Raw genomic sequence first — 13260 nt, forward strand, 5'->3', positions numbered from 1 at the left:
AAATACTCACTCCTGTTTCTCCAAATTAAGTTTCTGTTTCATCAGCAATCTTTTTATTTCAGAATCCAGGTCCTGGGATGAATTATACAAACAAAATTATTACTATTACTACTATATACCTTTCTCTACTTAATGTTACTTCATTTAAATACTGTCTCCATAAATAACATTGCTTTTATAATTGGCTATTAATAGCTAAATAATAGTGAACCTTAGGTTCATTAGTGTGTCCAGACTGTGAAAGTGCCAGCACTTCCCCACTTTGCTTCCCAGAGCTATGCACCAATAAAGTTTAAATGTGTGCGCATGTACTTGCTACTAAGGCTCAGGTACGGAACTGAGGAATGGGGGAACTTAGCTGGGGGAGAGAAAGAGTCATAAAACACTGTAAATTTTGCATGGGATCGAGTGGCTACAGGCATGACCAGAAATTGATTCAAAGTTACTTATATGTACCACAGACTGCCTAAACTTTGGCATTATTGTTAGTCATTATCTGCCTGTTGTGTCTTTCAGTTGTCCATCCCTCCGCCAGTTACCATCACAGACTGCCAGTTCATGTCCTTCAGTTTCTACATATCCATCACAATCTGTTACTGCCTTCCAATCTGTGTCAGCCAGTCACCTCAGTTTCTTTACAATACAGTATTCATAAATCTCTATGGAGGCAAGATGTGAGGGAATAACAAGCATAACAGTGTAAACACAAAACAAAAACAAATTAGCATGATCTAACCAAGATCACATATTTAAAAACATTCATGAAAGATCTCACTCCAGCACATAACACTTCTAGTCATACGCCTTTCCACCCCACACTCCTGAAGTGAGGGAATGGTTCCAATAGCCCTCCAGTCAACTATTTGAACATGCTTCTATTCCTCTGCCCATAAAAACTCCAATTTTAGCACCCAATAAGCACATACTTGTTTGCTTTTGCCTACTGCCTGTTGTCCCTCACTAAAAGTATTATCTTCCAGCAGGTCAATGCTGACTTTTGGTAACCACAAGGATAGCGTTTCTGCAGAATTGTCTTCTGTTTGGGTCTAAAGTTTTCCCAATGACGTAGTTATGCTTTCTGTGTTTTCAGCCACCTTATTGCTGGTGATCCCCCTCTTATATAGTTACATAGTAGGTGAGATTGAAAAAAGATACAAGTCCATCAAGTCCAACCTATGTGTGTGATTATATTTCAGTATTACATTGTATATCCCTGTATGTTGCGGTTGTTCAGGTGCTTATCTAATAGTTTTAAACTATTGATGCCCCTGTGACAGACTCACCCGGGACAGAGGCTTTTGGAGAGGACTGAATGCTAGCCTCTTGCCTACCGATTATGGGCCCTGGCATTTGGGGGAACGGTGCTCTTTGTGAGCTGTATGCCTGGGGATCCTTGAGGTGGTGTTACTTTACTTTCAGGCCCATGTCCCCCAAGACAAACAGACTCTGGGGACCCTGTATAAGCCATATTAGAAATAGTGACTGATTCATACTGTTGGGACACATATTGTGAGGAGATGCTGATGTCATCAACTCCAGCCACCTGTCTGTTGTCTTCTATAATGTAAATGAGTCTAGTCTGGCTTGCCACAGCTTCTAAGGCTCGATTCACACCTATGCATGTTGCTTTTGAGCGTTTTTGGAGGTTTTCTTTTCATGCTTGGCACGTTTTTGAGCAGCGTTTTTGTAGCGTTTTTGCGGTGTTTTTGCCGCGTTTTTGCCGCGATTTGCGTTTTGCGTTTTTTTTTTTTTTTTTTCATTTTTTTTTACAGTCTTAAAAAAAAATTACAAAAAAAAAAAAAAACGGCAAAAACGCACCAAAAACGCACCAAAAACGCTGCAAAAACGCTGCAAAAACGGTGCACTTGCGTTTTTGATGCTTGTCCATTGAAATCCATTACATGCAAAACGCTGCTTTTTGCATGAAAAAAAGTCCCCGACGCTTTCCAAAAACGCAGAGATACAAAAAAGCATTGATGTGAACATGTTCCATAGGAACCCATGTTAAAAAATTCCCATGCATTTCTGCAAAATGCAAAATGCATCAAAAAACGCGCTAGTGTGAATGGAGCCTTAGAGTATTTCACCCATTGTTGTTTGAGCTAATTAACCCTGCAATTGTATGAAGGAGTTCTGTGTCAATGTTTATGATAATGTGTGTTGTATAGTCAGTGAGCTAGGGGACGTTAAGTCTTACCCTAAAAGGTCATATCTCTGAGTCACCTAGTCTGGGTAAATGATTAGATAACTAGCTCATGTTAATTAAGTTTCTGGTTACATTTTTTATGTAAGCCTGCTGTATATATATTTGTGTGTCATATCAAATAAAAGAGTCCATGTCAGCAGCTAAACAAGCATCGTCTTGTTTTGTGCTTGTGAGCAGTTGGAATATCTGATATCTATATTCAGACTGGGAGGAAGTGGTATATGATGAAAGCACTCAAGCGGAGTGTGAGAGGTTTCGTTACAATAACTAATATCCTCCAGACCCCATATTAGCTTTGTTGCCCTTCTTTGTACTCGCTCCATTTCCAGTACATCCTTCCTGAGGACTGGTGTCCAGAACTGGACAGCATACTCCAGGTGAGGCTGGACCAGAGTCTTGTAGAGTGGGCAAATTATCGCTTTATCCCTGGAGTTAATCCTCTTTTAATGCATGCCAATATTCTGTTTGCATTGTTAGCAGCAGCTTGGCATTGCATGCCATTGCTGAGCCTATCATCTACTAGGACCCCCAGGTCCTTTCCCATCCTAGATTCCCCCAGAGGTTCTCCCCCCCCAGTAAGTAGATTGCTTTCATATTTTTGCCACCCAAAAGCATTATTTTACATTTTTATACATTAAACCTCATTTTCCATGTAGTTGCCCACCCCATTAGTTTGCGCACAACAGTTCTGTTTGAGGAAGTCCAAATTTATCACACAAAGTAGAAAAAGAAAGAATGTATGGAGGCGGCAGATACCAAATTATAAAAATGGGATAAATTAGCTGTATTCCATGCTTTGAAAAAATTAGGAGCGATCCAGGCAGGGTAAAAAGCAGGATTTTTAACAAAAGAAAGGAGCGAGAAGATTGAAGGCCAAGAGAAGTTCTGAATCTGTCCCAGATGGATAAATAATGTTTTGTGATAGGATTGCAAATAAAAGTATGATCAGTTGGTCTTAACATTATCATGTTAGATACTGAAATAGGGTCACAGTCAATAGACTCAATTGTTACTAGACATGTGCGGTTCATTTTGTTCCGAATTAGAATTTGGACGAATTTTCGTTATTCAGAAATTCGAATGTATCCGAAATTCCGAATTTGAACGTATCCGAAATAACGAAAAAAAAATTTGGACGAAATTCAAATCGTTTTCTAATTCAAAAAGTTTTCCAATTTCCAAAGCGAATAAAATAGTATACAAAATAAAGGAACAGAATATAAAAATAAATTATTTTTCTTCTATTCTATTCCTTTATTTTCTATTCTATTTTATTCTTTTTGGAAATTGGAAAACTATTCGAATTTGAAAACTATTCGAACTAATAAAACTAATAAACGAAACGAGGTAGGTCTTATCACCTAAGATATATTATTAGCGGTACACATTTAACCTTATATATATATATATGTTTACAATTAGTCCTACTGTTGTGTTGGCTGCTCACATTTAGGCCCCTTTCACACGATCGGACCGTTCAGGTCTGCCTGTCAGTTTTGAACACTCCATGTTAGCCTACGGAGCGACGGATGTCAGCGGAGACATGTCCGCTGACATCCGACCCGGTCTGATCCGCTGAAAGCAGACGGATGGCCCTACGTCCAGATCCATCGCTGGCGGATCGGATGAGCTCTGATGAAATGGACACGCTGTCCGTTTTCATCCGATCCCTCCATAGGCAGCAGCGGCGCCTGACAAACCCCTCCCCGCTCAGTGAGCAGAGAGGGACCTGTCATCCGCCGGCTCAGCGGAGATGAACGGAGAGATCTCCCGCTAAGCCGGCGGACCGAGGCGGGCTCCGTGAAACGGAGTCCGCCTCGTGTGAATGAGGCCTTAGGGGTTGGTGCAGTATTTTTCTTTTTTTCAATAAACAAAACGAATTCCGAAAACGAATTGAATGAATTAAACTAATTTAACTAAACAAATTAATGTAAATAACGAATTGAAACAAAACAAATTTTTTCGATCAGCACATGTCTAATTGTTACCCATAAAGGAATTTCTTTGATTGCATGGTATTTTGGTAAATGTGTAAGGTGAGCAGCATGATAGTAATCAGAAATATTTGGGAGACCTAAACCTCTGCAGCATTGTGGGAGACAGAGTGGATTTAGAGGTTTGAGGTTCCATTTTACCCCAGACAAAAAAAAGAGATAATTCTGCACTGTATAAGCTGTAAAAAGTGAGATGGAACTGGGATGGGCAAGACTCTAAAAAGATATAAAAAAAATTAGGCAATATAGCCATCTTAATTACTTTAATTTTGCTTATCCAGGATAGAGGGATAGAGGACCATTATGCTAATAATTCAGTAAACTGTTTTAGTAATGGAGGGAAGTTAGCTGAGTATACAGTGGATATAAAAAGTCTACACACCCCTGTCAAAATGTCAGGTTTCTGTGATGTAACAAAATGAAACAAAGATTAATCATTTCAGAACTTTTTCCACCTTTAATGTGACCTATAAACTGTACAACTCAATTGAAAAACAAACTGAAATCTTTTAGGGAGGGGAAGGAAAAATAAAAAAACTAAAATAATCTGGTTGCGTAAGTGTGCACACCCTCTTATAACTGGGGTTGTAGCTGGGTTCAGAATTTAGCAATCACATTCAAACTGATGTTAAATAGGCGTCAGTACACACCTGTCATCATTTAGAGTGCCTCTGATTAACCCCAAATAAAAGTTCAGCTGTTCTAGTAGGTCTTTCCTGACTTTTTCTTAGTCGCATCCTACAGCAAAAGCCATGGTCCGCAGAGAGCTTCCAAAGCATCAGAGGGATCTCATTGTTAAAAGGCGTCAGTCAGGAGAAGGGTACAAAAGAATTTCCAAGGCATTAGATATACCATGGAACACAGTGAAGACAGTCATCGTCAAGTGGAGAAAATATGGCAGTGACATTACCAAGAACTGGACGTCCCTCCAAAATTGAGGAAAAGACAAGAAGAAAAATGGTCAGGGAGACTGCCAATAGGCCTATAGCAACATTAAAAGAGCTGCAGGAATATCTGGCAAGTATTGGCTGTGTGGAACATGTGACAACAATCTCCCATATTCTTCATATGTTTGGGCTATGGGGTAGAGTGGCAAGACAGAAGCCTTTTCTTAAGAAAAACATCCAGGCCTGGCTAAATTTTGCAAAAACACATCTGAAGTCTCCCAAAAGCATGTGGGAAAATATGTTATGGTCTGATAAAACCGAGGTTGAACTTTTTTGGCCATAATTCCAAAAGATAGGTTTGGCACAAAAACAACACTGCACATCACCTAAAGAACACCATACCCACAGTGAAGCATGGTGGTGGCAGCATCATGCTTTGGGGCTGTTTTTTTTAGCTGGAACAGGTTAGAGAGCTGAACATGAAGGGGAACCTCACCTTTCAGCATTAGAATGACCCAAAACACACATCCAAATCAACAAAGGCATGGCTTCACCAGAAGAAGATTAGAGTTTTGGAATGGCCTAGCTAGAGCCCAGACCTGAATCCGATTGAAAATCTGTGGGGTGATCTAAAGAGGGCTGTGCACAGGAGATGTCCTCGCAATCTGACAGATTTGGAATGTTTTTGCAAAGAAGAGTGAGCAAATATTGCCAAGTCAAGATGTGCCATGCTGATAGACTCATACCCAAAAAGACTGAGTGCTGTAATAAAATCAAAAGGTGCTTCGACAAATTATTAGTCTAATGTCCCGTACACACGATCAGACATTCCGACAACAAAATCCATGGATTTTTGCCGACGGATGTTGGCTCAAACTTGTCTTGCACACACACGGTCACACAAATCTTGTCGGAAATTCCGAACGTCAAGAAGGCAGTGACGTACAACACGTACAACAAGCCGAGAAAAATGAAGTTCAATAGCCAGTGCGGCTCTTCTGCTTGATTCCGAGCATGCGTGGAACTTGTATACACACGATCAGAATTTACAACAACGGATTTTGTTGTCGGAAATTTTGAGAACCAGCTCTCAAATTTTTTGTGACGGAAATTCCGATGGAAAATGTCCGATATAGCCTACACACGGTCGGAATTTCCGACAACAAGGTCCCATCGAGCATTTTCCGTTGGAAAATCTGACCGTGTGTACGGGGCATAAGTGTGCACATTTATGCAACCATATTATTTTATTTTTTTTATTTTTACTTCCCTCCACCTAAAAGATTTCAGTTTGTTGTTCAACTGAGTTGTACAGTTAAACAAATGATTGTCGGACAGTATCACACTCCTTTAGTCTCCTAAACATTCTACTATCGGAGCTTCCTAATACTGCATCCTGTATCCTGAGTTGCTGTGAACCTCCTGGTGTATGCCATAGGCGAGGAATGTCCGGATTGCTTTCTCAGTGGATCAAAGATCCAATCAAGTGCTGGGTGACCTCTCTGAGTAAGAGGGGTTGCTGGCTTTCTGTTAAGCCTCCATTTTTGATTATGGTGATGGGTGTCACCCCGTCAGATGTATGATCATTTCCAAACACTTTTTTCTTCTATGGGACTTTCTTTGATGGAATCCAGCTTTATATGAATGTTTTGTTTGCACAATTGCACTTTATTCACATGTAATGTAATTTTGCATATGTGTCTTCAAACTTTATTCACAGTTATTATTGTTTATATACAATGGATTGCCTGCATATTAGTATATTTTGATATTTGTATTCGCACAAATGCACTTTTATTTTTTAGCGCTGCACTCTTTTTACATATATTATCTGTGCCTGGTGTCTGGGTTATAGTGCACAGCTGCTTATTAAATTTAGTTCCTAGCATGGATGCACCCTTTACAACATCAGAAATGTGCCCAATAGGAATGAAGTAACGGCCTTCAGGATCTTTAATTTTAGATGAAAGTACAAATGAGGTTGTACGGTGAATAGCTACAAAAACACCTCATTGTTTAGTAGCTGCCGAGGCTGTATATACCTGTGGATAAGAGGAGTTGAAAAACTTAGGAGTAGATTGTTGAGGAAAATTGGTTTCCTGTAGGCAAAGAATGTGGATTTTAGCTGCGGCAAATGAACGGAATGCTTTAGTGCATTTTTGTGGTATATTAACCAGCCCAAGCAAGTCATATGACATCCTGGAGTTCAAGTGGGGATATCTAAATGATGCCTGCAGGCATCATTCAGATATCATCTTTTTCAGTCGGCAATTCTCTGCACCAGAAGAACAATCATAGTGGCAGTTCAGCCGCTTGATCGTTCTTACAGGTGGCTGGAAGGGACATCCTCCCCTCCTCCTGCCGCCCTACAATGCTTCTACCGACTCGCCCGTGTGATCGGCAAGCCAGAGAATGAATCGGCCACCGCCGGAAGTTGAGCATAGAAATTTCTGGTGACCAGATTGTCCCCAGTCATCTCTATGACCTTCGGAGGCCCGTGTTTGAAAAATTGCTGCGCAAATACCGTGTGACATAAAAAGTTGCAGCGACCACTATTTTATTCCCTAGAGTCTTTATTAAAAAAAACATATATAATGTTTGGGGGTTCTGAGTAATTTTGAAGGAGAGGAGTGCCAGAATAGAAGTGGTTAAGACCTTGGACATTTAGGGTCAAAATGTTTAAGGGGCCATATTGGTAATATAAGGTGTTGCATAATAAAAAGTTATGACAGTAGGATCACATACAATTTAATAAGAAAAAAAGGGGGGTTGAGACCAGGACTGCAATCAATGGGAGAATCACAACAGTATTGATCAATGAAAAATACAACTTTATTGATTATTGCACAGTACTATAAAAATATATAAATCTCAAACCAAGGCTGTATGAGCGAGATGGGTTCCCTCACAAAAAACACCAACACTAACATGTATAGCACACTGTAGAAAAAAAAGGGGTGATAATAAACAACATTGTTACATTAAAAACAAGCATGCTGGCACACCCTCCCCCATATATGCAGATCGGCTCTAAGCGGTGGTCTCCCTGAAATGATATGATAAGGACCCTGAGCGTATGAGGATAAGAGTCCCTTGTTTGGCAAAGTGGTATCAGCAGGCCCCCCAAAAACTGACTTCATGTAACCTTGTACACTAATGCCCTGGCACGGACTTGCTGAATGAAAGGTGAAGGAGTCAGTAGACGTGCACAATAGGCAGTGGAACCGTAGATTGTATGTGATAATAACAAGCATGTAGGTAACACTGAAAGCCAGGCCAGTGGATATGGTCCAATAACAATGTATCCATGTATAAATCGATCAGTAAGTCTCCAGGATTCCAAAGAAAGATAGAGGCACACTTGAATATACACAGTTCATTCAGCAAATGCAACAGACTGTAAACACGTGCCAGGGTGGTTCAAAACACAGTGCTGCTGCAGCCTAGCCTTATAGCAGCAAGCTGTGACCACAGGTTTAAGTGTGCGTAAAGACACAAATAGCGGGGAGGTAACTGTCCCTGTGGGGTTCTTACCCTTCCCTTGTCTGTAGTCACTGAGTCCTTATTGGGGGTGTCTCACATGCTGTGGTTCCGGCTGGTCAGGCAAAGAAAAGCTGCTGACATGCAGACTTGGAGATTTCCATGTGTCCAACGGTGTAGCAACTCATTTGCATGGAAAGCAATGGATCAGTTTGTGTTCGGTTCACTGCACAGATGGTGTTGCTGTGTTTGGCCACTGGAGGGAGCTCTTAGGTAATTCCATGATAACGCTTGTTTCTTCAGTATAAAAATAGCAGGGAACGTCCCACTGCTGTCAGAGATAGAGTGGGGTGTCAGGGGGGGCTGCCAGCATCTATAGCATCACTACGTCGACGCGTTTCGTGCTTTGAACAAGCACTTCATCTGGACGTTTGTAGGAAGGAGTGATGCTGGCTGCCAGCATCTATAGCATCACTACGTCGACGCGTTTCGTGCTTTGAACAAGCACCTTATCTGGACGTTTGTAGGAAGGAGTGATCACTGCTCCAGGAAAAGTTTGTGCTTATGAAACGATCATTCTTTTATAGGGCATACCTGCCAATCAAAAGCACTCACACCTTGGAATGCATATCGTCATCATGTGGTAACAACTTAATACTACAGCTATCTTAAACATAAAAGGAAAACAGGCAAAAAAGGTTAAGAATCATGCAGGGCTGTGACGACAAATAGATCAAGAAAGACCAGAGACTGACAAATTAAGCCAAATCTCACTAACTCAAAAGAGATTTCCCAAACACGGAATCACAGCAGTGTATTGGGATGTGACAGACAGTTTAAACAGGGTTGTTTATATGCAGAGGGATGCGATTCACAACATGTTGAAAGCAGGAAGCAAAACGAATGGAGCTGAAAAGAGCTCAAAGTTCAAAAATGTTAAAGGCAGTATCCTATAATGTAGGAGACATATACCCATCATACAATGAAAGTGGAGAAGGGGGAGAGTCTGCAGGGTATGAACCAATAGTAGATACATGGCCACATTAAAGAGGGTCATTGTACATTCACTTAATGAAAGAGACACTCCCCAGATTTAAGGCTCCAGGAATACCTTCAGACTCAGTTCAACATTGAGTCCCCACGGCTGGAGGGTCTGGAGCCTAAAAATCCATAGTTTTTCTGTTCTCAGAAGTACAGTGTCAAAGTCACCTTCGGTCTGATAAATTGAGGGCAAAGAAACTTTTGACAGAGAGGCCTGAGGGACTCCCTTTGTGAAATTCTAGGAAGTGTTGTGCTATTGGGGTCTCTTCCTTGAGTCTGATACTATTTAGGTGAAGATGAAGCAAGCATACGCTGGAGCCCATGGGGCCCCCATAGAGGTGCCGCGCAGCTGTCGATAGTAGTGGCTCGCAAATTGGAAGTAATTATTCTTTAGAGCCATTTCAAGTACCGTATTTATCGGCGTATAACACACACCCCAAGTTTAGGAGGGAATTTTAAGGAAAAAAACTTTTAGGAGTAAAGTTTAAGGAAGAAAAACTTACATTAAAATGCCCATCAATGCAGCGTTATCGGTGTCCATCTGCAGCCTTGTCAGTGTCAGTGCAGCCTTGCCCCAGTGTCCATTGCAGCCTTGTCAGTGCAGCTTTGCCCCAGTGCAGAATTGTCAGTGCAGCCTTGTCCCAGTGTCCATTGCAGCCTTGTCAGTGCAGCTTTGCCCCAGTGCAGAATTGTCAGTGCAGCCTTGCCCCAGTGTCCATTGCAGCCTTGTCAGTGCAGCTTTGCCCCAGTGCAGCCATGTCAGTGCAGCCATTTCAGTGCAGCTTTGTCAGTGCAGCTTTGCCCCAGTGCAGCTTTGCCCCAGTGCAGCCTTTCCCCAGTGCAGCCTTGCCCCAGTGCAGCCTTGCCCCAGTGCAGCCTTGTGTGATCACCGCGATCCCTGCCGACATACACAGCCGTGTGTAAATTCAAATATGGCGCCGAGACTGCAGGGACTCGTCGGAGCCGAGATACACATACCCGAGAGTCCTCGGCTTTTCTCGGCGCCGCTCACAGTCACGCCCAGTCCCGCCCTATGATGGACATAACACAGGTCCAATGGCGGGACTGGGCGGACTGTGAGCGGTGCCGAGAAAAGCCAAGGACACTCGGGTATGTGTAACTCGGCTCCGCCAAGTCCCTGCAGTCTCGGCGCCATATTTGAATTAACACACAGCTGTGTATGTCGGCGCCGATCGCGGCAATCGCTGTGATCACTCCGATCACACAAAATTGGCGGGGATCGGCCTATAACACGCACCCACGATTTTCCCCTGATTTTCAGGGGAAAAAAGTGTGTGTTATATGCCGATAAATACGGTAGTTCCAAAATAAACTCATTTTGTGCACCCATATGGGGGAATTTCTAAACAAGGAAGTGGTGGACCGCAAAAATGCCCAGTTCGTGTGGGATCGATGTATACAAAGATTCAACGTCTATCCCTACAAGGAGGGCTCCAGAGTGGACTGTTAAATTGTTGATTTTATTCAACATGCCCCCGGTGTCCCGAACGTATGAGGGTAGTAAACATGAAATAAAAACAAGGAGAACCTGCGCTAAAACGCAATTAGCAAGGAACTAAGGTGCAGCTGCAACAAAAAAATACCAATATCTGTGTATTAAATCAATATAAATACAATAAGTGCGCTTGCAATCAAATGATCATAAAAACTAAATTCATATACTGCTTGCATAAAAAATAAAAAATATATAAGTGCATATATATTGTGCATAGTTAGTGAATCACATAACACAATCAAACAGTGCTTGAAAATGGATAAATGAATAAATAATGAAACATGTGTATAGACATATAGAGATCAAAATATCCTGAGTGATGAAAACGAGCTGAGGCAACCCAAGGATCTGGGGACAGTACAGAACCATGGAGCCGACCCTCTCTCTGGTCCCGAAGCCTTAACCGCGGCAGGAGCAGTAAAATCCCAACTGCCCATCGTGTGGCCAACCAAATACCTGATGAAATTTCCCAGATACCTTTACTCATGGAAGCCATTTCTGTACTACCTCAAAACTATAACTTTGAAATTTCTAAGACAATATGGAGGATTCAGCAAGCTGAAGCTAAAAGAGTTGCTTTACAGATGCCAGAAGGGTTGCTGATGTTTGCCTGCACTATTGCTGATATCATTGAAAGCGGGTGCCCCCTTCCAGGTTGACACATTGGAATCATCCCCTATTGGAACGCTGCAAGTATCGGCTGATCCGGACGCCACCATCCAGTTGTCCCTGCAGAGGGCTGTATCTGCACGCTCACGAGACCTTGCTATCAGTGAGGGCCACCATTCCTGGTAAGGGTCCATCCCCTGGAGTCACTGTCTGTCTGGATAACCCTCCACACCACTTTTTCTTCTGTTTCACTCATATTGGTGATTTTCAAAGACCTGTGGATATGTGATCCTCCCTTGAAAGGGACTGATGCATCTTTATTGAACTGCTTTTGATGAACTTGACTTTTCTGTTTAGTTATCTTTTCGTTTTCATCACTCAGGATATTTTGATCTCTATATGTCTATACACATGTTTCATTATTTATTCATTTATCCATTTTCAAGCACTGCTTGATTGTGTTATGTGATTCACTAACTATGCACAATATATATGCACTTATATATTTTTTATTTTTTATGCAAGCAGTATATGAATTTAGTTTTTATGATCATTTGATTGCAAGCGCACTTATTGTATTTATATGTATGAGGGTAGTAGTTCCACCAGACCCTTGATCAGACAGTCAATGTATTTGCCCACCCTCTCCAAAGGGCCTCTGATGGCTGATACAATTAGTCTTCCCGGGGGCCTCTCCATATGTTTATGGATTTTCGGTATTATATAGAACACTGGCACATTAAAGTCCGTGACCTTCAAATAGTCATGTTCTTTTTTAGTTTTAACGTGACTTCCAGGGCCCGGAGCAAACTGTCATTGATGAGCTCTAAAAGGGGGTTGAATGGGTTGGATTGCAGTTTTTGATATGTAGATTGATCAGAGAGCAACCGACGTACTTCTGTTTCATACAACTCCACAGAAAGGAGAACCACATTCCCCCCCTTGTCACTGGGTTTGATGACAATCTCATCAGATTTTCGGAGTTCCCTCAGGGCCTTGCACTCATCCAATGGCAGATTGGAACATTGATCTGCCAGTCTATCTTGGCAAGATCCTCCTGGACAAGGTCCAGAAAGATGCCAAGTCTTTTGTTCTTCCTGAATTGTGGCATCTTGGTAGATATAATACGCAGTCCTGTATCTCTTCTCCAATTGCAGCTTGTGGGTGTCTCCACATCACGTGAGGATACCTCGCCCTCCTCAAATAGAGATTCTAATTGATTCAGGGCTAGTGTGTCGTAAGTGTCTAATTTTAGGGACATGTCAGACTGTTTTGACCTATCGGAGTATAGGGATCTATAGTAGACTTTCCTAAGGAACGGGTTGAGGTCCTTAAAGATCCCAAACTGATCCATTCCCACCGAGAGTGAGAAAGACAGCCCTCTACTGAGTAGTGCCAGATGTCTTTATTCCAATTTGAATCTTGAGAGGTTCAAAATCTTTAAATCCTTGTTACTTTGATTATCTGGCACTGGATCAATTAGTGGTGCTGTCTCTGACTCCTTGTGATGGTTCGATCCACCTTCGG

At 41.9% G+C, this 13260-nt stretch overlaps 1 protein-coding gene across 6 annotated transcripts in view; it reads right to left on the reverse strand.

The window, feature by feature from the left end:
• LG04H6orf118 (linkage group 04 C6orf118 homolog) overlaps positions 1 to 13260 on the reverse strand; it is a 247397-nt gene that overhangs the window by 15701 nt on the left and 218436 nt on the right. For 5 of the 6 annotated variants that reach the window (XM_073627494.1, XM_073627493.1, XM_073627492.1 and 2 more), the window contains one exon: positions 11 to 72. In XM_073627494.1, the coding sequence (XP_073483595.1) occupies positions 11 to 72 (62 nt within the window). Of the gene's footprint in view, positions 1 to 6; positions 73 to 13260 lie in introns of those variants that run through there. The other variant, XM_073627491.1, reaches the window with a different exon arrangement.

This window comes from Aquarana catesbeiana, linkage group LG04 (assembly GCF_042186555.1).
Source record: "Aquarana catesbeiana isolate 2022-GZ linkage group LG04, ASM4218655v1, whole genome shotgun sequence".
Lineage (NCBI taxonomy): Eukaryota > Metazoa > Chordata > Amphibia > Anura > Ranidae > Aquarana > Aquarana catesbeiana.